The sequence below is a fragment of the Halyomorpha halys genome, unplaced genomic scaffold, assembly GCF_000696795.3.
Source record: "Halyomorpha halys isolate HHAL.00 unplaced genomic scaffold, Hhal_1.1 Scaffold1196.1, whole genome shotgun sequence".
In the NCBI taxonomy this organism is placed as follows: domain Eukaryota; kingdom Metazoa; phylum Arthropoda; class Insecta; order Hemiptera; family Pentatomidae; genus Halyomorpha; species Halyomorpha halys.
Window position 1 is genome coordinate 250,499 of NW_027110542.1, and position 22,860 is coordinate 273,358.

Below are 22,860 nucleotides of genomic sequence, written 5' to 3' on the forward strand. Positions count from 1 at the left end.
ATTAAAATATTTACAAGAAATAATACATGCAGCAATATATGACGTTTGATGATCGTAGTTTACATCTTAGCTGCTAGGTCACATTATGTCAGCCTGCAATAGTTCTAGGGGCAGCTTGAGCATTGATCAGCAGTGTTGCTACAGATTCAATCATTTTTTGGATTTCATTAATTGAATAAAAGTATAGTTTAGAAATTTATCTGATATTTCTGTTCTTTAATAGAGATCAGAGTTCAAAAGAACCTTAGTGAAGAAGCTATGTGGACCTAGCTTGGAGAATACAATTTCTCCTCATTATCTTCAAGATATTTTTAATATTACATGTTATACCTTATTTTCTCAAGTAAGTGAAATAAAATGAATAGGATAAGAAGTGTTAGATTATTGATGTAATTGGGATTTATTAAAAGAAATCACTAAAAAAAAACATTTATTCTTAGATAAATACATTCTCGTAATGGAAACATAATTAAGTAAAGAACAAGATTAATTTTATTTTATACCAATTTTTTAAATATTTGTTTCCTGAAACCAACACCAGTTTTTCTGGTGGTAAAAATTTTAAAATGAATAAATATTTTTATATGTTCTTAGTACAGGTGATGTATTTTAATTATGCGTGGATCTTCAAAAACATGTATTTTACATTATGATAATATTTTCGCACAACTGTCTTACAAACTAATCAGAATTAAAATAGTTGTATATTATAAAAATAAATAAATAAATAAAAACAAATGTAATCTTTGGAACTGTTTGTGCTGTAAAATAAATAATTTTTGTGTGGATGAATTAGAGACTTTCAGGTGAAATAAATAGTGGTGTAAAAGATGTTAAAAGAGACTGAAATTTCCTTTAAAAAACTGTGAAATCCATCAGTTAATGTCGACAAATACGTGTAAAAGTTCATTATTTTTTAATACCATTCAAAGTCGTTGTTGCATCAGATTTTGGAGTATAATACATTGCATCTAAAAAGAAACGGGTGAAATCACCAACAATAGATCTGTCAGGAATGCCCTGGGACATACCATACATTGCCATCTGTAAAAAAAAAAAACAAGTTTTAAGATAAAAAAAAAACATGCTTAAGAGTACATAAAGAGAGAATTTATTATATTAAAAATTTACATGATTAGAAACTTTGTTAACTATTTTTTTTTCTCTTTGATCGCACCCCAAACATCTTCATATTTTGAAAAATGCAATCAATCATTCATACATATAATAGAAATATTGTCAGTTAAAGTAAAAACATTTGTCATACGCATGGGTCAATACAGCTTCCTCAATATTCCTGTCTTTTTTTTTTTTTATTCTCTTATTATTCTGTCTAAAATTACTTTTTCAGAAAATTATACTTTTCAGTATAATTATACAGTATATAATTGGGTACATATTAATCTATATATCAAGGTTGTCTTTTTGAGAATAAAATCTACAGGACTAGCGGTAATTGAAAATGAGTTGTATAGAGGGAATTGTTTTTTTGCAAGGATAAGGGAAAGTAATTGATAAAATTTAATAAAATTAATATAAAACCTTGTCTAAACTAATCTCCAACATTGAGCTGACCTGGACCAGCCATTTTCGAAATACAAGTTTGCCAAGGAAAATACATTTACTCATACATAAGCGTGAGTAATGGATGGAATCTGATAAATCTATTTCACATAAATCTGACCATAGACAGACACAGAACCAAATTTGTTGCTTGATGTTTAAAAATTAAAATAAAAGTGAAAATTTTTGATTCTAAGGACATTATTTTCTGCAAGAATACAAAACTTCCCTGAAATCGGTAGTGAGGAAGCAAAAATGTATTGAAATACAAATTTTAGAGTTTTACACAATCGTTATTTTTAATTTTTGTTATTTTACCAAAACATTTATAATCAATATCGATATAATCTCAGTATCTAAATAGAACAATCTCAATTTCACTAAAACATAATCATCACTTAATTCTAATAAATAAATATCAACAAAAAATATTTAAAAGAAAAAAACAATTACTAGAATATTTATTTATATTACCTTTCCTTGGACTTCCATTTTAGGATCTTTTAGAATCTCAGTAACCGCCTCTTTGACATCATCAACAAAACGTTCAGCAACTCCATCTTGAGTATGCACATGAGTTACACAAATATGTAAACTAAAAATTAATTGATTATTCATAAATTCGAACTAAACTCATCATAAACATATACAAAGTATATAAATCCAAACATGGATCATACATAAACAAAAATAATAACATTAATAAATTTTCTTCAGGAATTATATTTAAACTCTGTTACACTGTGATATTGGTTTAATTTGTCAATTGATTTGCCATTCTCAGGTTGTTATTAATTAAGATATTTAGTCAAAATTAAAATATTATTTGAACAAAAATCATTTTATTAATAGGCATAATTGGCCATTATTTATTATTTGTGTTCTTATATATTATATGATCACTTAAATAATTATATTAGAGAACAGATTTTTGAGCAGAAAAACCCGAAAAACATACAATAATGTATACAATATTTATCCAAAATATGCATATTCTTCCAAGTAAAATTCACGTTTTAATTACACCTAAAATATCTTTAAAAAGTTTTATTTAAAATGTATGGGTGTATTCATATTGATCATAATTTCTCGAAGCTACTATTTAATATTGAGAAGATAGTTGACCGTGGATAATATATGTGAGGAGAAGATGGTTGGGGGTGTGGTCAGAATAAAACACAAATAAGTAAACAATTATTTATAAGTGCTAACGTTTTGGCCAGAATTTCTAGCCTTCAGCAGGGCTAAGAACAAAAAAAAATAGATAACTACTATTTAATACTATTCCAAGAATCTTCGTTGTTTATTAAATTGTTTGTTTTTTTCTGTCGAGGTTTGGTGGAATTCGAAGCTACGGAACAAAAGATACAACTGCATAAAAATTCGGTCTCTAGTTAACATCTTCTAATCTTAAAAATTGTTATGATGGTTAATTATTCTTATGTATTGTAAATTATGATTATGTATAGAATAATCACTATCTTTGTTCAATAGATTATGATAATTTTTTTAAGATTAGGAATCAAAAGGTGACATTTATTCATATACCTGGTGTAAAAAATCGAAAATCTTTCAGTATGATATTGATAAATCAACAAATGGGTTGATATTATAAGACATTACTAATATTGTTTATTGTATTATACAATTAACAAGATCAATCCTGAAAATAATTTATTTAGATGATTAAAAAAATAATTTAACATACCCTGGAGGAAACTGCAAAGGATTCACACACCATCCATTTCCATTTAGTTTTTCAATAAGGCGGAACACATGGAAATCATTCGATCCTATAGCTATGACAGATGTAACAGGTTTTCCAAAAATAAATATACCATTAACTTTTCTTAGCCTGAAAATAGAAAGTACAAAAATATTGTTATATGTTTATAAATATTATTATTCATTATTTTATTAGGATTTATGGTAAAGCGGTTAACATTTTAAGTGCCTCAAAGATTTTTTTTTTTTTTACACTGTAAAGTGTATTGTCAAAAATCCCTCAGGAACACACTAGATAATGATAATGAGAAAAAAAACCAGCATCAGATAGAATTAGGTGTTGGTATCTATTGAAGCAAGTCTTAATAACTGAGTCATTGTGCCAATTGATAGTCGTAGTAGTGGATAATTTCAAATAATTAAGAATCCCTTACACCATATTAATAAAATATAAACAATCATTAACCAAAAAGAAATTTATTTATTACATTTATAGGCAAGATTATTTCACTAATTTTAATTTATATACAGTATGTTCTATGTTTTGACTTACAAAAATTAAAAAAATGATGCTTATATGACATCCTTAATTAAAAATCATTTACATTTAATTATTCACAATTGATATATCAAAGTAATGTCATATGATAATATATTTTTGAATTTTCAGGTTTCCTGAAGATGGCATGAAAGCCGAAACATAGAACATATTTGCAATATAATGCAAATTTTGGTTTGAGACAGATTTGTTTAGTAGCTATAAAAAAAAATGCATTTGATCTTAACACTTTATTATTTTAACATTCCAATGCTTCGGTTATTCCGGCCATTTTCAAGGATCTATCAATAAAAAAATTTAAAATAAAATCTATTCATTATAAATTAATTTTAGAAAAACATCTTGAAAAATTTAATTACCTACCTTATTACACTATCACAGTCAAAATATTGGTAATTAACATAATTGCTGGCCATTTTGCCTTAGTCAAATCATTTATCATTAGTTAATTTTCTTTAAAACTTCTTAAATTATGAAACATTATCCAATCAATGGATAACGGCTGAAACGCTGGAGTGTTAAGATAATAAAAAAGTGAAGAGATGAAATGAATATTTTTTTATAACTACTATAGAACATATTTTTCATAAATTAAAATTTAATAATTAAAATTGTTCAAAATCCCTGACATTATTTCTATTCTACTAAAATAAAAAAACCTTCATAAGCAAAGAACATTTAAAGGTGAATGTGGAGGAATGAAGTGGTAACCAAAAGAAACTGAGCAGGTTAGGCCTACTTATTAAAACTTTTATATAATAGCAAAAAACTAGAATAGATGTTCTTTTTTTTATGGTCAGTTTTAATTGGTCAAAATCCATACAACCAGAGTTAGAGAAAACTTAGTTGCAATAAAACTATAGCTAAAATTATCTTGGATACAAAGTTTATTTATTAACGAACTATTCATAAATAAATTCCATATCATGCCATACTACATAGCAACTAATGTTAGCCCAATCCTGAAAATAACCAATAATAAATATATTTAAAAAAAAAAAGAATATTTACTCTTCTTCGATATATTTGGCAGTTTCGACTACACTTTTTGTATTTTTGATATACTCATTTTTTCCTAAATGCATTAATGTTGCCCAACATGTAGCAATAACACCTGAAATTCATTAAATATAAATTAAATTTATATGGATAATAATATAGAACACAATGAGTAATAATAACATGAATTTTTAATGGAACTAAACTATTTACCTCAGCATAACATTTTAAATATTGGTTATTGAAAAATCTATAAAGAAATAAAGAAATAAAATTAGTTTGTTATGTTATTCTTGTGTTTTTTTCATGTTTTATATATATATTTAACAGATTCAATTCCAACTTTTTAAAAAGACACTTTAGCCTAATATTAAAGAACCTCTATAGATGGGATGGTTACTAAATGGGATTTAACAGGACTCTTACATTGGGTCCCTTTAAAATTTGTAGTATAAGTCTATAGAACAGGTTTCATCTTCGGGATTCTGAGGGTCGCTTCTGTCACTCGATTTTACAAACAGTTAGTATTTCCTAACATCTTTCCTGTAGCAAGTTATCCAATCCCACCATCTATCTCTTATCTCCTTCAATTCAAATTTTCACCCGCAGAGCATCACTCATTCATGGCCCTCAGAGAAATATTTAATGACAGATTTTTCCTAATACATTCCCATGGAATTCCACACCTTCCTTGGTTCGTTACATCAAAACCCTTCCAACCTTCAAATCGCGTATACTTAATCACTTCTTTTCCACCCGATTTCCAAATAATAACGATTAAATAATTCAATTGAAGTTTGTAAATAGATAGAAAGACAGATTTTCATAAGTATAAAATTTAGCTTAAATACAAGTGGGTAGTTTAAAGATTTATTTAGAATATGTAAATATATGTATATTTATGCATAATCATCATTACTTCATTTTTTATTTTATTAAAATTAGAGGACACCTTATTATTTATAGTTTGGATTTGTCTTTTTGTTACCTTTATCTAGTTTTTTTCATTTCTATTACATTGGATGTTTCTAATTTTCATTTAAAATTGTAAATATGTATATAAACATTAATTGTTCCTAGCTAATTATTTTTAGTCCATTTTTGTGTTGTTTTATTTTTCTCTTTTTTATTTCATTTTAAAAGAAATGAGGAGTTTTCTTAGCATTTTTGATATAATTGATAGTTTTATTTTAACGGTTTCCTTTTCATCTATTATTTTTTTACACTTTTTTCAATTCATTATTTTTATTAAGTCATACAATTCCATTTTTTTATTTTATTTTAACCTTTGTATTATACTGTAAGGCTCTAAAGCCTTTTTAATGCCTGTTATGTAATTCCCAAGGGGCATGTCCTAGAATAAATAAAGAATATTATATTTATTATTAAATTGTGCAGAAAGAAAATAAGATAGCATAATATGTGTAATCAGATTATAAAAACATATAGTTTGACAGTATTAAGCTATTCAGGTGACAAAGAACAAAAAAGTATCTATCGACTGTTTGGGGTTCATGGGTGAAAACTTTTGAAGTATTTTATAATTATTTTTATGATACATTGTAGAAATATGCAGCTAATGTACATATATTTTGAGAAAAAATATTTTTAATAACCAGAAATATTTTTAATTAAATCTATGAAGGAGGAAAAAGTAATACTATACTTTATTAATGAATATTTTCAACCTTAAGTAGTAATTATACCTTATAAATAAATCTTACCACCAGCTCTTGAGCCCCCCACAGTAGGAGATCCATAAATACCACCAGGCCAGTCTGTTGTAATACAATATTGCTCATGTCGATACTTGGGATGAGAATATAGTATAACTGATGATCCCTTGGGACAGTAAGCGTACTGAAATAACGAACAACAAATTGTAAATAACAATACTGGAAAATATATCAATTTTAGTGTGGGGTAGTTACCTTGTGTGTATCAGCCGATATACTTGTTACTCCAGGAACTCGAAAATCAAAAGGAGGAAGTTCATATCCAGCTTCAGGCATAAAAGCTAACAGGAAACCGCCCAAGCAGCAATCAACGTGTACAGGAATGTCATATTTCACACCAAGGGAGGCTATGCTCTTTATATCATCCATAGTCCCATAAGGGTAGTTCGGCACCGATCCTACTAACTGTTATAAACACAGATGTAAGTAAAATTTTTATGCTGACAAAGACTTTATTTATTGCCTAATAAAAAAAATCGTGGAGTAAACAGATCAATTATCCATCTATAAAAATTGAGATTACTGTAATTCAGAGACTATAAAATTTTTTTAAATATTGAATTTTATTAAAACTTAATTATATTTCTTTTCAGGAATCCATTTACATCCTTTACCCACTTCATTATATCACCCAAACAACGTTCTGGACTTGTCTGGCCATCATAAAGGTTTTATTATAAATTTGTGTCATTTTAAATAGAAAATAATTTTTATACATTGACAAATGAATATAAGTCCTATTTTTTATTTTTGTTCAAAAGCTTTTTTTTTATTGATACTGTTTTCAAACAATGTTTGCCTTTTAAAAAGCACTTCGCTCTTTCTGTCCACTTACATATTCAAATTTCTAAGTAAATGGATTCCTGAAAATAAATATAATAAAGTCTTAACAAATAAAGTTCCCTTTGGAACTTAGTTGTAAAATTACAACTAATCATTTGGATTTTATTAATTTTTCAACCATTTTTTTATATAAATATTATTGTATATACTTAACCAAACCAATGCAAATTTCCAATCAAATTTATAAAAATGATTTTTTTTTTCACTTAAAAACATTTGAATAACATTAAAATCTTGATACCAAACCCTTTTTACTATAGATTTTATCTCAAATACAGTTCTGAATGAATCTTTAGACATTTATTATTTATTTTAACTCCTAAGGAAAAGCACTGTTTTGGTTCTTACAACTACTAACAGACAACGAATGCATCTAACTTCAAAATTCACTTAAAACTTTATTATAAATAAAAATGCAGTTAGTAGACTTGGGAATTAAAGTTGTGATATACATCATCTAATTAACAGAACAATAAATCTATAAATTTTGTAAACAAACTATAATTAATTTTGTTTAATAACTATTATTTCTTTTTTTAAATCTTAGCTTCTATTTCTAAAGCAAAATTTTGTACCATAACAGTGTTCCAGTTAATAGCCTTCTCCATCTCAGTTATGGAAACACCAGTTGTTATAGGATCTGTAGATACATAGCGGATTGATATACCTAAATAATTCGCTGCTTTTTCAAATGCTGGATGAGCTGTACGTGGTATAACCATTCGTGGTTTTTTAATACCCTTTACATTCCTTCCATAATCTCTGAATGCTTTACAAGCCATAAGGATTGATTCAGTTCCTCCAGTTGTCATCTGAGATAGGAAAATGATTAATTACAATCTAATATAAGAATATACTAACTTATAGCAATATTTTACTTACAGTTCCACAAGACTCGGGGCTGCCATGGAATAAATTGGCTGATATTCTGACAACTTCAGCTTCCATTTTACATATACCAGGGAACACTTCTGGATGCAGAGGATTTGTATAAGAAGTGGTAGCATAAACTTTTCCTAAGAGACTTAGTAGTTCTTGCGGATTATAATATACTGCTCCAGAAACGAACCCCTCTTTCCAATCATATTGAGCTATAAAGTCAAGAATAGACTCAATAAATTTCATAAAAATTTGGATGTCATTAAGTCAATAAATTAATGTGCCTTCATAACACACTTTTATTTTTCATAAAGCCATCTATCTTATCCTTTAAAAAATAAATTAATATCTTTTGGTCATTTACTAATCAGAATTTAAATTTTAAAAAATATCTACCCAACCCTCCACAATGAGCTAAGAGACTTTTAATAATAAAAAGGAGATAACAATGTTTGTTCCAGTATGAGAGATTTTAAGTTTAAGGCTGTGTGGGAAAATACTGGTGTGGAAAATACTAAACGAGGTCTAGTTCCCTACTGACAAACTCATTTTAAACTCGAGGCTTCGATTAACAACACCTTGTTCTTTCTTTCACTGAAACAAGAAAGAAAACTGAATAACAAAATTTGAAAAACTAATACCAATTCAGTCATTTCACGTGCAGGTTACCTGAAGTTTCACTTGTTTGAAATTCAGAAACTGTTGTAAAATAAAAATAACTTGAGAATTTATTACATAATATCAGAATTATGAGATTTTGCATTGACCTTTGTCAAGAAACAATTGTTGATTTTTTCTTACATAATTGAAAAGCTAAGTGAAAGAACACGTTAAGTGACATTTCAGAAAAAAATAAAAGTGATATTTTTTTGGAATAAACAATATTTGAAACATTTTTTGCTACAAAGCAACTTGTTTAATTTTTCTAAAGCTTAAATTCCAGAAGTTAAAAAAAGAGTTTTACAGTTTAACATAGGTATAACAAAAATCATTAAATTCGATTATTCTCAAATTCATATTTTCGTTACATACCATGTTCTTCCATTTAGTTCTTAAATCATAGTCTTGACAATATAAATATTACAACATAAGTCTAATTTTAAATAATAATAACAAAGAATTTTTAAAGCATAACTGCATTTCATTTAAAAATTAAAAAAGAAAAGTGACAGTAACTCATTCTTTTAAGATGTCAAGCAATAGCAGCCTATCCAGCCCCACCCACGGCCTATAAAACATTTCATCATTGAATTTAACATTTAAACATTAAAGCTAATTAATTATATGATCATGCAAATTTCATGGTCAACATTATCATAAGAATAACAAACTTTCAGTAATTTAGATTATATTTATCATCAAGATACAAGAATAAAATTTAAGTTTGAAAACTGTAAATATATTTAAAAATGATTATCAGTAGAATTAAATTTTGTATAATAATTTATGTAATATTTCTAATAAACCAGCTTATACAATGTATACATTATTCAATAAGAAAAAAAAATACAAGCACACACACACATACATTTATATACATAAAATTATAGGAAAGTAAGAAACAACAGTAAGAATTATGTAAAAAAATTCATAGAAAAAATTATCCTGAGAACCTTGCAGAGACATTGTTATGTCGACTGACTTAGATTAGATAAAGAATGTTCATTTAAAAAGCAAAATATTCAGCATTTGTTAAAATAAATTTCTACGATTAACTGAAATATATGCTCTCTAATAAACGTTTATATAAAATAAATTACCATTATCAAGATACTCTTTAGTGAGATTAATTATTTCTTCTTCTTTCAATCCATCAAGAGGAAGTTGGGTAAAAAAAGGTAGCGATTTAAATCTATCCTCAGCATCCTTGTCAAATTTATCAGCTACTTTTCCCAACTCTTTATCAATTTGATTGGAAATGTATGGAATTTTACGACAAACTCTAAATACAAATTTTTTAGTTCTTGACATTAAACCTGTAATTTAATATTATATATAATACAAATTAATATCGTCAAAACATTAATTAAAAGATAAAATAACTGACTTTCATCTTGATTAAGAAAATCCCAGAGCCAGACAAAAGTTAAGACTGTTGTCATTGTAATAGAAACAATTTGCCATGGTTCTTTGTTCTGAAACTGAGTATTTATAAATTGTTTAAGGACAGTTGGTCCATAATATAAAGTCGACATTTCAGTAACCATAGATAAGTTAATAAACGCTGAGTAGTATTATTAAAATAAATTAGAAAAAAATCAATATCAAAAATTATGTAATTTAAAACAAACACTCAGGAAACTGATAACAGGTGAGGGATTCCTGATATACTCATCTTATCATTTCAAAACAACAACTGAAAGTTCTTTATGTTAGTGGTGGGGGTTGGTAGATTAGTTATCAATCGATGTAAGTAAAATATCGATGTTGTTTCTGTAGCCAAGTACTTTAGTTATCGATATCACTATTTCATGCTTGAGTACTTATCGGTAGTAATCTTTCTTCCAAGGTCAATACTCAAGGTCATTATCGGATAATTAATTGCACCTAATCAATCTCTTATGAATAAAAAAAATCTATGTTGGAGCGAATCGGTAGTCATATGCACTACAATTATTTTCAATATAAATGTTAATAAACTTAAAATATATTAATATTAATTATAATATAAGAATGAAGAAGATATGATTTGTTTGCGCTCAATGAAGGGCACAAAGAAGTAAACCTTTATTTTATTAATACCAACGATTTTGCTAGAATTTCAGCCCTTCATCAGGGCTAAGAACGAAAAACAACATAATAACCATAATGAATAAAAGAAAATACAGTAATATATATATACACATTATTGACCCTATAATTTTAAATATGTAGAAGATGGTCAGGGTTGCGGTCAAAAAAGAACAAAAATAGTTGCAACCTTGACCATCTTCTTCACATTTAAAAGAAAATACAAAATAACTAGAAAATAACAGATATTATAGATACATAAGAATTATTAAAAGAAAATGTATGTGTAGTGTAAGCATTATAAGAAGATTTAATTAAGTATTTGAGAATAAGTAATATTAAAATTGTCTTCTCTCTTATATGTATACATACATCTTTATATACACGCCGTTTTCCAATTTTAGCCCCTTTTTCAATGCTGCTTGATTTAACTAACTTAAATCACTTCTCTCCATTTTAAATAAATGTTTCAAAAAGACTGTTACCAAATTGGGATTTAGTGGAGTGAGTTGGCCAGGAAGGTTTGCCTTGTATTATTTTTGGTCTAACGGTCTACTCTTGAGAGATTAATTTTTTTTTTCAACAATTTTAATTTTCAGTTTCATTCAACGTACCTCATCATATCAACCATATCATAATTTTATATGTATTAATTATTTTTTTTTTTTATTTCAGATCATTACTAATACTATGATTTTATATTCAATATAGGTAATAAATTCTATTCTGGCGCTTTTGTAGAATAAAAATTTCATTATTTAACTATTCAAAATAAAATAACTTTGAATAAATTGAGAAAACAAAAAATACTCAAGAGAAGAGGTTTGCACTCTTTGTACTTGTCAATCATTAAGTGAAGATATTTGGAGATAAACGTTATTTACTTAAAAATAAAACGAACTCCCATCCACAAGGGGAATGGATTATCCATTTATACTGTATACAACAGACCGTTGATTATCCGAACGTCAATTATCCAAATTGGATTCACGGAAGAGATGTAAGGAGTGTTGACACTGCCATTCCTAGAAAACAAATTTATTTTAAATAACAGCATTTTCTCTAAAATTAGAATTCCTTGAACTATTATAATAGAACTCCAGTCTTGTTTCCTAAGTACGATTTTAACAGAATGATACATGCTAGTTGAATGAAATCGGTTTGATAAAAAATACATTCAACATTTTGTTACTAGAAACTGTTACATGGCTTTATTCTATTTGTCCAACGGATATTACACTGAGTTATTTCACTCAAACAAAGTTAAATCTGTCAGTTTTAAACTATTCGTTGTGAAGTGTACATTGAGGATATTTCTGCATACAAGTCACCAAAAAAAAAAAAAAAACAACGAGTAGTCCTTCCATTAAAAGATATAACAGATATATTTTTATAAACGTTTACTTTTTTAACTATGTACATGTGTACTACACAATAATTTTTTTTGTTTTTTTACGTACGTGTTGATTGTCAGGCATTTTCCTTTTTTAGGTAAATTTCGATTATCCGAAATATACTCGACGACATTAGTCCGGATAATCGTCGCTCTACTGTATAAATAGATTAAAGAAAAATAAGTAAAAATACATCTTAGGTCAGTTTATTTGGTTTTTCTATTGGGTACAACTATGTATATAATAAGAAAGTTATTTGTTTCAGAATAAAACCTAGGAAATCCAGGATAACACTTCTGACTTTTCAGTACTGTACAGGGCATGCGCGATACAGGATTTCGGAGGCGAAACCTCGTACCACGCATGATCCGGATAGTCAGAAATTGTTGTTAGAATAGACCCAGTATCAACACTTATCTTTAACTTATCGCTATGGCATTGGTGATCAACATAGTTTTACGCCACTAAACAAAATTGAATGAACGAACTTATCTTCAACTTTCTTAAACTTTGGGCCAAGTAAACTGTTTTAAATAAAGGTGAGTCCAGGAAAACACGTTGAGCCTGGGATTTGATAAATTCATACTGTATATTTTCACACTAATTCCTAGCTTTGGATCATATCGGACGCATCGTTTTCGAAAAATAGTGTCAGAAAATAAATTAACTCATTCGTGATGGATGAAATTTGATAAAATGATACTGGACCATTTTAATGCTGCTCATTAACCTACCTCCTCCGTCTGAGTACGGCAGGTAATAGTTGATGAAATTCAACACAATTTATTATTCCTAATTCATCAAAATAACTATTGAGGATTGTAAATCCCTGTTTTGATGAAACATTGAAGTTTCCTTTTATATGGAATTAACACAATTATTTCTGAACTTCTATTATAAACCTAAAAAGGTATGTTATAATACAGTTTAATTCATCAGCAACCCTCAAAACGTCTTTGTGATGTTTTTTCCTTTCTCTAGCTCATAACTTGGATTTTCCTAAGAATGCTTTAAAAATAAGAGCTGCTTGCATCTGATTGTAGAATAGAATGCGAGAAAGGAAGATGAAGGTCCAGTAATACGTTTTCTTTTTTTTTAATAGTAGTATCTTTCTGAAATTTCGATGTGATTGAATATTGATATTTTTAATTACTAGAGATTAATGAATATTATCAGAGACTGACATGTTTAGTTGTAATTGAATATTGAAATTGTCTGATAATGTTATTGAATGTTGATATTTTTAGTTATTATTATAGTAAATATCGTGTCCCAAATGAATTGTTGCATAACTATTAAGATATCACAAATATCAATTGTACACAATTAAATTAAAATTTGAAGAACTTAGTGATAATTAATTAAATAAATTGAAAATGATAAAGGAAAGAATCAAACATAATAAACGAGTTTTCATTGCAGAAAATTCAGGTTCCTGTTAGTTGAGGGGCATTTAAGAAACCTGTGTCAATTTATACTCAACTAGACCTAGGAACTTATAATAAGACTTAAATAATAATACTTATTTGCTCCCAAAGAAGGATGGGCCGAATTTACGATCCGAAGATTTCCGACCAATAACTTGCCTGAATGGCATCTATAAAATTCTTACCTCTATCTTGGCAACGAAGATGTACGACCACCTCAAATCTAATAGCATGATACCCAGTGAACAACTATTTAAAGTAGTTACTTTCTCACATTAATCAGTTGAACAATAAAAAAAAAATAATAAAAAAGGAAACGATGTAAAAATAATTAAGAATGATATAATAGTTTATATACATATTTACAATTATATTGATTAACAATTTTATGGAGTCTGGATGGATAAGAAATGATTGAACAGGCGGGAATTAAAGGTAGGGAGAGTATTGGAGCGACGGATGTTGGAAGAGATGGAGTTTCATAAGGATGAGGATCGGATAATGAACGAACTATCGATGGCAGCGGTTCGGTGGGCCCTTGTGTATAAATGGAGCGAATAGAGGATTTAAATTGAAAGAGCTCGGAGATGTATGAAGGACGGCGGGAATGGATGACTTGGAAGGTGAAGAATGCCAGGAAATACTTGCGACGGTAGGAAGGATAAAGCTACTTTAACTCTGCATAAAAACGGGAAACAGAGGCGTCCCTTGGGATCCCGAAAATGAATCGTACACAGCAATTTATCAAACGTTTTAATTTCACCTAATAATGTATTTATTAAATAGATCAGAGGGTTATTTCAAGAAATAATAATTTGAGAAATAAGGATTATCAATTAAATGATTGTTTGACGAAATAATTCTAATCAATATATCAATAAATAATAATAATTCTAATCAAATACACAAATAAAAATAAAATGGTAAAGGTGACTTTTATTATATATACACAGTCAACTCTTTTGTGAGTGTCCGTTAATGCACCATTTAATATAATTTGACCGCACTAGTCCGGCCTTTTTTAAAATGTAAATATGTATGTAACAGATAACGGTTGAGGTACAGCGGAGTAGAGTAAAGTGGGTCATATTGGATGCTCGGCTTACGGAATAGATGTTAACCCTCATGTTCAGAATCAAAGTTTTTATTTATGATTTTTTAATCCACGCCTTAGTGCTTCTTCATGGATAAGCTTTATACTTCGGTAATTATTGGTTAGGCTTATTTTTTAAAAGTTTTGTCTCTTTTCTATATGAAAAAGTTTAGTTCGTTGTATTGAATAAGCATCTTATTGGCATGGCTAACGAAAACTGGAAGGTTATACGAGTATAGAGCATATGCTGATAAACCGTTGTATGTTGTTACTATTTTGATTATTTGATATTTTCTTTAGGATTTAAGATGGTAAGCACTGTAAGTGAAACAATCAACTTTCCTGCTGAGGAAGAGAAGATAATCAAGTTTTGGGAGGAAATTGATGCTTTTCAACAATGCAATAAATTGTCAAAAGGTAAACCAAGATATACTTTTTATGATGGGCCTCCATTTGCTACAGGTCTACCGCATTATGGTCATATTCTTGCTGGAACCATCAAAGATATAGTGACAAGATATGCATATCAGAATGGTTATCATGTTGAAAGGAGATTTGGTTGGGATTGCCATGGCTTACCAGTTGAATTTGAAATTGATAAGAAGTTGGGCATTAAGGGGAAAGAAGATGTTGATAAATTAGGTATTGCAAAATACAATGAAGAGTGTCGCAAAATTGTTATGAGGTATTCTAAAGAATGGGAAGAAATTGTTACAAGAATAGGTAGGTGGATAGATTTTAAAAACGACTATAAAACTCTCTATCCTACTTTTATGGAAAGTGTTTGGTGGGTATTTTCTGAGCTCTGGAAAAAAGGATTGGTTTATAAGGGTGTTAAAATAATGCCTTATTCAACTGCATGTACCACTCCGCTATCTAACTTTGAATGTGGTCAGAATTATAAAGACGTTGTCGATCCAGCAATAATACCGAAATTCCAAATGAAAGGCTATGCTCAAACATATTTGCTGGCATGGACTACTACACCTTGGACATTACCAAGTAATTTGGCTCTTTGTGTCAATGTAGATATACAATATGTAAAATTACAAGATTTATCTTCAAAAACGTGTTACATTATATCAGAAGCTAGAGCTGGTGACTATTTTAAAAAGATTGATGATAGTACATATTCTTTTAAAGGAGAACAGTTTGAATTAGTCGACAAATTTCCAGGCTCAAAATTGGAGGGTGAGAAGTATTACCCTTTGTTTCCATATTTCAAACATTTAGAAGAAAAATGTTTTAGAATTCTTAGTGATTCATATGTAACAGCTGATTCAGGTACTGGCATTGTGCACCAAGCACCATATTTTGGAGAAGACGACTTTAGAGTTTGCTTAAAGTTTGGTTTGGTTACTAGGGATCAAGAACCGATTTGCCCAGTTGATGCTGATGGTAGATTTACTTCAGAAATCAAACATTTTGCTGGTAAACATGTCAAAGATGCTGATAAAGATATCATTAATCACCTGAAAAATGAAAACAAAATGTTTTCAGTTGCTACTGTTTCCCATAGTTATCCATATTGTTGGAGGTCAGATACACCTTTGATATATAAAGCTGTATCTTCTTGGTTTATTAGAGTTGAACAAATGAGCGAAGAACTATTGCAAGCTAACAGCTGTACCTACTGGGTTCCAGAGTTTGTAAAGGAAAAAAGATTTGCAAATTGGTTAAAAGAGGCACGTGACTGGGCTGTAAGTCGAAATAGATACTGGGGGACACCAATACCACTCTGGGTTTCAGAAGACATGAAGGAAGTGGTGTGTGTATCATCTATTGCTGAGTTAGAACAATTGACTAATAGTAAAATCACTGATCTGCATAGGGAAAGCATTGACCATTTAACTATTCCTTCAAAGAGAAAAGGATTCCCGCCTCTTAAAAGAATTGCTGAGGTTTTCGATTGTTGGTTTGAGTCTGGGAGTATGCCTTATGCTCAAATACATTATCCCTTTGAAAATTCAAAGGATTTCAATCAACGCTTCCCTGCTGATTTCATTGCAGAAGGTATTGATCAGACTCGCGGTTGGTTCTATACTTTACTTGTGGTTTCTACAGCATTGTTCAACAAGCCACCATTTAAAAATTTGATTGTCAATGGGCTTGTGCTAGCTTCAGATGGCCAAAAGATGTCAAAAAGCAAAAAGAACTTCCCCGACCCGATGAATATTGTTAATAAATTTGGTGCAGATGCTCTGAGACTATACCTAATTAACTCACCTGTTGTTAGGGGTGATAAACTTCGTTTTAGAGAAGAAGGCGTGAAAGACATATTGAAAGACGCTCTTCTTCCTTGGTATAATGCTTACCGTTTTTTGATCCAAAATGTACAACTTGCAAAATTAGAGAAAAATATTACAGTTTGTTTTGATGATGAGAAAATTATACCTAGCAATCTAATGGACCGTTGGATTTTATCTTTTACCCAGTCATTGTGTAACTTTGTTAAAAAAGAAATGGCTGCTTATAGGCTTTATACTGTTGTTCCTCAGTTAGTCAAGTTCATTGAAAACTTAACCAATTGGTACGTTCGAATGAACCGACGTAGGTTGAAGGGAGAAACTACAGTTGATGATTGTAAAAATGCATTATGCACACTAGGCAGCGTTTTATTTGTGATGATACGTTTAATGGCACCTTACACTCCATTTCTTACAGAGTTCATTTATCAAAATTTAAAACTTTTAACTGATAAAAATGAGAAGAGTATACATTTCATTCCTTTCCCTCAAGCCAGGGAAAATTTAATCGATGAAAAAATCGAAAAAGCAGTTGCATTAATGCAAGATGTCATCGATTTGGGTAGAGTGATACGCGATAGAAAAACTATACCAATTAAATATCCATTAAAAGAAGCAGTCATTATAGTTAATAGTGAAGATGAAATTAAAGAGATTAGTGTTTTGGAAAATTATATAATGGAAGAATTAAATGTACGAAAAATAACTTTATCATGTGATAGAAGTTCGTTTGGTGTTTCGCTCAAAGCAGAAGCTGATTTTAAGACCCTTGGCCCTCGTTTGAAAGATAAATTTAAAAGCATGATGCAAACTATTAAGGAATTGACTGAGAGTGACATTCAACAATTTTCTAAAACAGGTAGTATCAAGGTTGATGGGGAAGAATTAACTACAGGAGACTTGAGGATATTGTTGAAATTTGCTGGAGAAAGGGCTTCAGAACTTTCAGAAAAATATGAGCCCAATGGTAATAATAATGTAGTGGTTTTATTGGACGTAACGCCTGATGAAGAAATGCAAGCTGAGGGCTTAGCACGTGAAATCATAAATAGAATTCAAAAATTGCGGAAAAAGGCTGGTTTAGTTCCTACTGATGAAATATCAGTATATTCCAAAATTACTCCTGATAATTGCGATGTGAGCACAGTAGCAGAAAAATATCAAGAATATATTCAGAATGCTATTAAAGCACCATTTAATTTACAAATTCCTACTGACTTTACTCCATTAATAGAAGAGAAACAACAGCTAAAAGGTGCCAGTAAGGAAGCACAAATTAGGTTTGCTATTGTTAAATCAAAAACAGAAGAATGTTCGAAAAATATGAGCAAGGTTCCTCATTGTAGATTTGTAGTTGTACATCTCTTAGGTTCAGGACCGGGTTGCGGTGTGAGTGGTAACATAGGAACTGTCTTGTTAGAAAATCCTGTAGGGCATAATATTTTATCTTTAAAAGACTTATTAGATGAGGTGAAAAAATTATTCGGGATTTATGGAAAGGAGTTAGAACTGTTTGATAAAAATGGAGAGATTTTGACTGAAGAAAAGCTGAGAGCTATTACTAAAACATTGATATTTGCAAACCCTAAAGGTATTAAAGTGGAATATAAAAATATAGATAGCTTACCTATTTCACAATTCGTCGATCTGAAATTAAAGGATAAAAGAGGTGCTCTCTTACTAGAAAATCCATTGGGTACTGCATTTCCCTTATCACAAGAAGAGAAAATTTTGAGGGCATCCAATATATTTTCATTTAATGGTCATAAGAAGATATCTCTTAAAGATATTGAATTTGAGTATTAAAGGCTTGTATTTTTGTCAAAGGAAATATCAATCTATTTTTTTTTAACAATGAAATAATTTTAATTTATTCATTAAAAATTTTAAAACTTATTTATAGTTAATTAAGGAATCTTTTATTTATGTTATACATGTAAAAAAAATTGTAAATTTATTTATGTTGTAATTATAACTTTTGAATTGTACAATTATTATTTTTAATGTCCTGCTATTCACCATTATTAACAAGAATTTAAATATATCTAATGAGCTTTTACTTTTGGAAACAAACTTTTTAGATTAAAATATGTATGGCTGCATAAACTGTAGACCTGCCTTTTGGAAATATAAGGCCGTGTGATCTACCTACTAATGTACTCGACAAAGTTGTCTTCTGGTATTGCATGAAATAGTGTTTTGTAGTGGTATGGATGAAATATGAATGAATCATGAGTATTATATCAAAAGTCACTAAATATATTGGGACATGTAGATAAGTTACATTTTATTCACAATGTTAATTTCTAATACTTACCTGACTGGTTAAAATTTTTAAGTTTTGAAATAAACAGATCAATTTTTTTATGTAGAACTTAAATTTGTCAAGAAAATTGTTATAAGAAGTGGATGTATTAATTTGTGATAGAATGCTATCTTATTACAAATTATTAATTAGCAATTAGATTAAAATAGGAGTTGTCACATTATTATAAATTTCTAGATTGACCATGCCTTCCAACTTATCCATCCTACTACTGAACTGACTGTTTTCTAAAAAGACAAATGTTTAAAATTGATTATGTGATAGAAATTCCCTCAATTAATTCATTTCCTTTGATTATGGAAACCTTCAGAAACAGTAAATTCAAAAGCTTTTCATCAGAAAAATTATATAAGGAGCATACTTAGACTGAATAATGTAATTAAATGAAATCCATTCATTAATTTTATCCTGGAATATTGGTATTTGATTAGTTACAATCAAATATGATTAATTTTGTAGGCAGATGTTACTTACTTTTTCAAAATATTGTTTAGTATTTATTTATGTCTCAAAGTGTTGAAATCAACAGAATAAGAAATAAAAACAAATTATTTAATTTGGGTATTTTCTTTAAAACATTCTATATAATATCTCTGTTTAGGAACCAAAATTATTTCTAAAATCAAAATACGAATACTCTTCAATGGCCCTTATCACACCATTATTTTAAACTTTTAATAATTAAAAACTTATCTCAAGCTATAATATAAAGTCTACCATTCTAGTATCTTAAAGACAGCTCATAATCCAACCAGCAAATCTCTATTAGTATGTAGCTAATTGTAGTTTAAAAGGATTCGAAATAAAAACTAAACTTTTATATGTGATGCATTTATTCATTTTTATTTACAAAACTAATATAGAAACAAAAATTGGAAATGATATTTATAATTAGTTAAATAGAAATATTAATACACAATTTGTTTACAACTAAAAGGTACACGATAAAAATAAAACAACATAGGAAATACCTGCTAAATTAAATGCACAGTGGTGGACTATACGTTTCATATGAGGGAGATAATCAGGGTGCAGTAAAAAAAAACAAAAAATAGTTTTCAACTACTTTTTTAGGTTTTCAAACTAATTTTTTTTTAGTTAACAAAAAATAGTTTTCCACTATTACGATTTGTTATTTTTTGACTGCATCCCCGACCATCTTCATATTCAGTTACGGTTAATTATTTTTATATATAATATACGTTTTATATTTTAACTCTCACTAACATCAGCCCATTCCAATTCTTCTCCCCATCCCTCAGGTTCAGTTTCTGAGCTATTAATGTCAAATTTACTTTTCTCTTCATTAGTACTAGAATTTTCATTATTTTTGGGAGCTATTTCTAAAATACTAGTTTTGGATATCACTGGTTCCATATCACGGAAGAAATCGACATCATCAATAGATGTCTTTCTTACAATTTGAGCCTTTACTTCATAAACCTCCAAATCATCTGGAGGAGGAACCACAGCTTTCGGAGTGAGTGGTTCAGAATTGACTTTGATAAGTGGAAGTGGTTTTTCTTCAACCAGTTGTTCAACAGTAGTGCCAATACCATTGTCTGAACCTTCTACGAGTTCATTTGAGGAAACCTGGTTTAAAACAAAACACATTATTGAAAAGTGAGTGGCAATTAGATTCTTTAGTAATTACAAAATAAAAAGGTTAATTGTATAACTCAGTTGAATTTTAAACACATGTAAATAAAACTGATTAGAGTTATTTTTAAAAATAGTTATAGAACTAACAGTCTAGTAAATGGTTGTTATAAGGTGATTCATGATTGCCTATAACCTTTATAACTTCTTCAAACAATTCTTGGAGGAAGGAGTATAATGGAGGGTTATGCTTCCAGGCCAGTGATGCCAGAAGGTGGTGTTCAATCCAGTAGGTCATATTAGAGTCGCTGCCATACTCCATATGCCAGAAATGGCTAGGCAGGGGGATTAAAAAAAAGTTGAAAGCATCCTTACATTTTGTAGTTGAAGTAGATTTTTTGAATTACTATTAATTCTTAGTTAATTTCCTGTTGTAAACATGAAATATTCTAAAAAATAATGTTTACTGTTTTAGTTTTTTTTTAAAAACAACTTTCTCCATTATATCAGAAACAATTTATTATTTGTATCAAACTTTATATTCTAATGTTTCCCTTAAAAGATTTTAATTATTTATTAACTGTAGATAGAAATCATTATTTGAAAATTTAAGTTAATTTAATTTTATATTCACTACTTACTTTTTGGAACAGTAAATATATATTTTGAATCCTTAATATTCACATTGAAATCAGTCTGAATAGAACAAACAAACAAGCACAAATTTCTCGAGAATAGCTAATAGAGTTTCATTATAAACATAGCAATTATTGGAAATAAGTTCTATTCATCCCTATCAAATCAATTTAAAGTTGTCTTCAAGTGGTGTATCCTAATCCCTACCTCTTAACACCATTTTTGATTAGGAGAGTCCCTATCCCTGTATGGTACCCCCTTGAGAGTTTATAAAGATTGGTTTGCCTTGAGCCCAAGGGGGCTAGGAGCACATCACTAACTTCTTCCATCAGAGTCCATATTGTTGATTCTAACCTCTGTATGTGAGCACTTTAAAATGAGTTGAATGAAAAAACATTTTCAGTAATTGATTTAAACTGACAAGCAACAGAACCTGAGTAACTGCCATGTTCTGTAGTCAATTAATGAGATTAAAGTTCTATAAGTGCTATTTCTTAATAATTAGTAAAATCCTACTATCACCTGATGAGGTGTTAAGGAATCCCAAGCATCCCATTGCTCTACTTCATCTTCTGATGCAACAAACTCGGATTGTGCCTCTCCTCCGTCAGGCGAGGGCCTTTCAGTAAGGAATATTTCTTTTTCTTCTGAAATTTTAACATTAATAAATAGTTGTTACATGACCTTATAGACAAAGATGCACTTTCTTAATATCTTGACACAAAAAACAAACTATATTTGGTTGAATTTATACTTATAATATAAACTATCTCAAATTATGGTTTCTATTCCAATATTATTTTTTATATAAAAATTAAATAGATTTTTCAATCTTCTTGTTAGGTTTTTCTGATTGCTTCAGTATTATTAATTATGAAAATTAAAAATTACTAACGTGAAAAAAATATATAGCTACATAATGAAAACAGCCTGAATTCAAAAAATGAGTCATCTTAATTCGTTTCAAGGTTTCTAATAAACTTTAATAGGCTTTTAGGGCAACTTGAGTGGGATTTTGGTGCTTGAATAAATTGTATTTGTACTAATATATAAAACATTTGTATAAACTTATATTTTATTTTATTCTTTGTATAAAAACAATTGC

The 22,860-nt window shown here is 28.8% G+C and overlaps 3 protein-coding genes across 3 annotated transcripts in view; 1 reads left to right on the top strand and 2 right to left on the bottom strand.

The window, feature by feature from the left end:
* Positions 1-800: 800 nt before the first annotated feature.
* On the bottom strand, positions 801-10,649 carry Sply (Sphingosine-1-phosphate lyase). Its single transcript, XM_014433381.2, has 10 exons — positions 10,352-10,649; positions 10,065-10,280; positions 8,308-8,516; positions 8,001-8,237; positions 6,778-6,987; positions 6,571-6,706; positions 4,859-4,961; positions 3,272-3,418; positions 2,038-2,158; positions 801-1,044 (listed from the first exon to the last, which is right to left on the bottom strand). Exons 1-10 carry the CDS (start codon positions 10,509-10,511, stop codon positions 910-912), a joined length of 1,674 nt encoding a protein of 557 aa, XP_014288867.1. The 5' UTR covers positions 10,512-10,649; the 3' UTR covers positions 801-909.
* Positions 10,650-15,140: 4,491 nt separating this feature from the next.
* On the top strand, positions 15,141-19,069 carry IleRS (Isoleucyl-tRNA synthetase). Its single transcript, XM_014433374.3, has one exon. The coding sequence runs from the start codon at positions 15,257-15,259 to the stop codon at positions 18,998-19,000; it is 3,744 nt and encodes a 1,247-aa protein (XP_014288860.1). The 5' UTR covers positions 15,141-15,256; the 3' UTR covers positions 19,001-19,069.
* Positions 19,070-20,595: 1,526 nt separating this feature from the next.
* Positions 20,596-22,860, bottom strand: part of LOC106688759 (protein-associating with the carboxyl-terminal domain of ezrin) — a 12,421-nt gene continuing 10,156 nt past the window's right edge. The window contains exons 10-11 of the mRNA XM_014433375.2: positions 22,278-22,402; positions 20,596-21,113 (exon numbers count right to left, since the gene is read on the bottom strand). Of these exons, the coding sequence (XP_014288861.1) occupies positions 20,733-21,113; positions 22,278-22,402 (506 nt within the window). The 3' untranslated portion in view covers positions 20,596-20,732. The remainder of the gene's footprint in view (positions 21,114-22,277; positions 22,403-22,860) is intronic.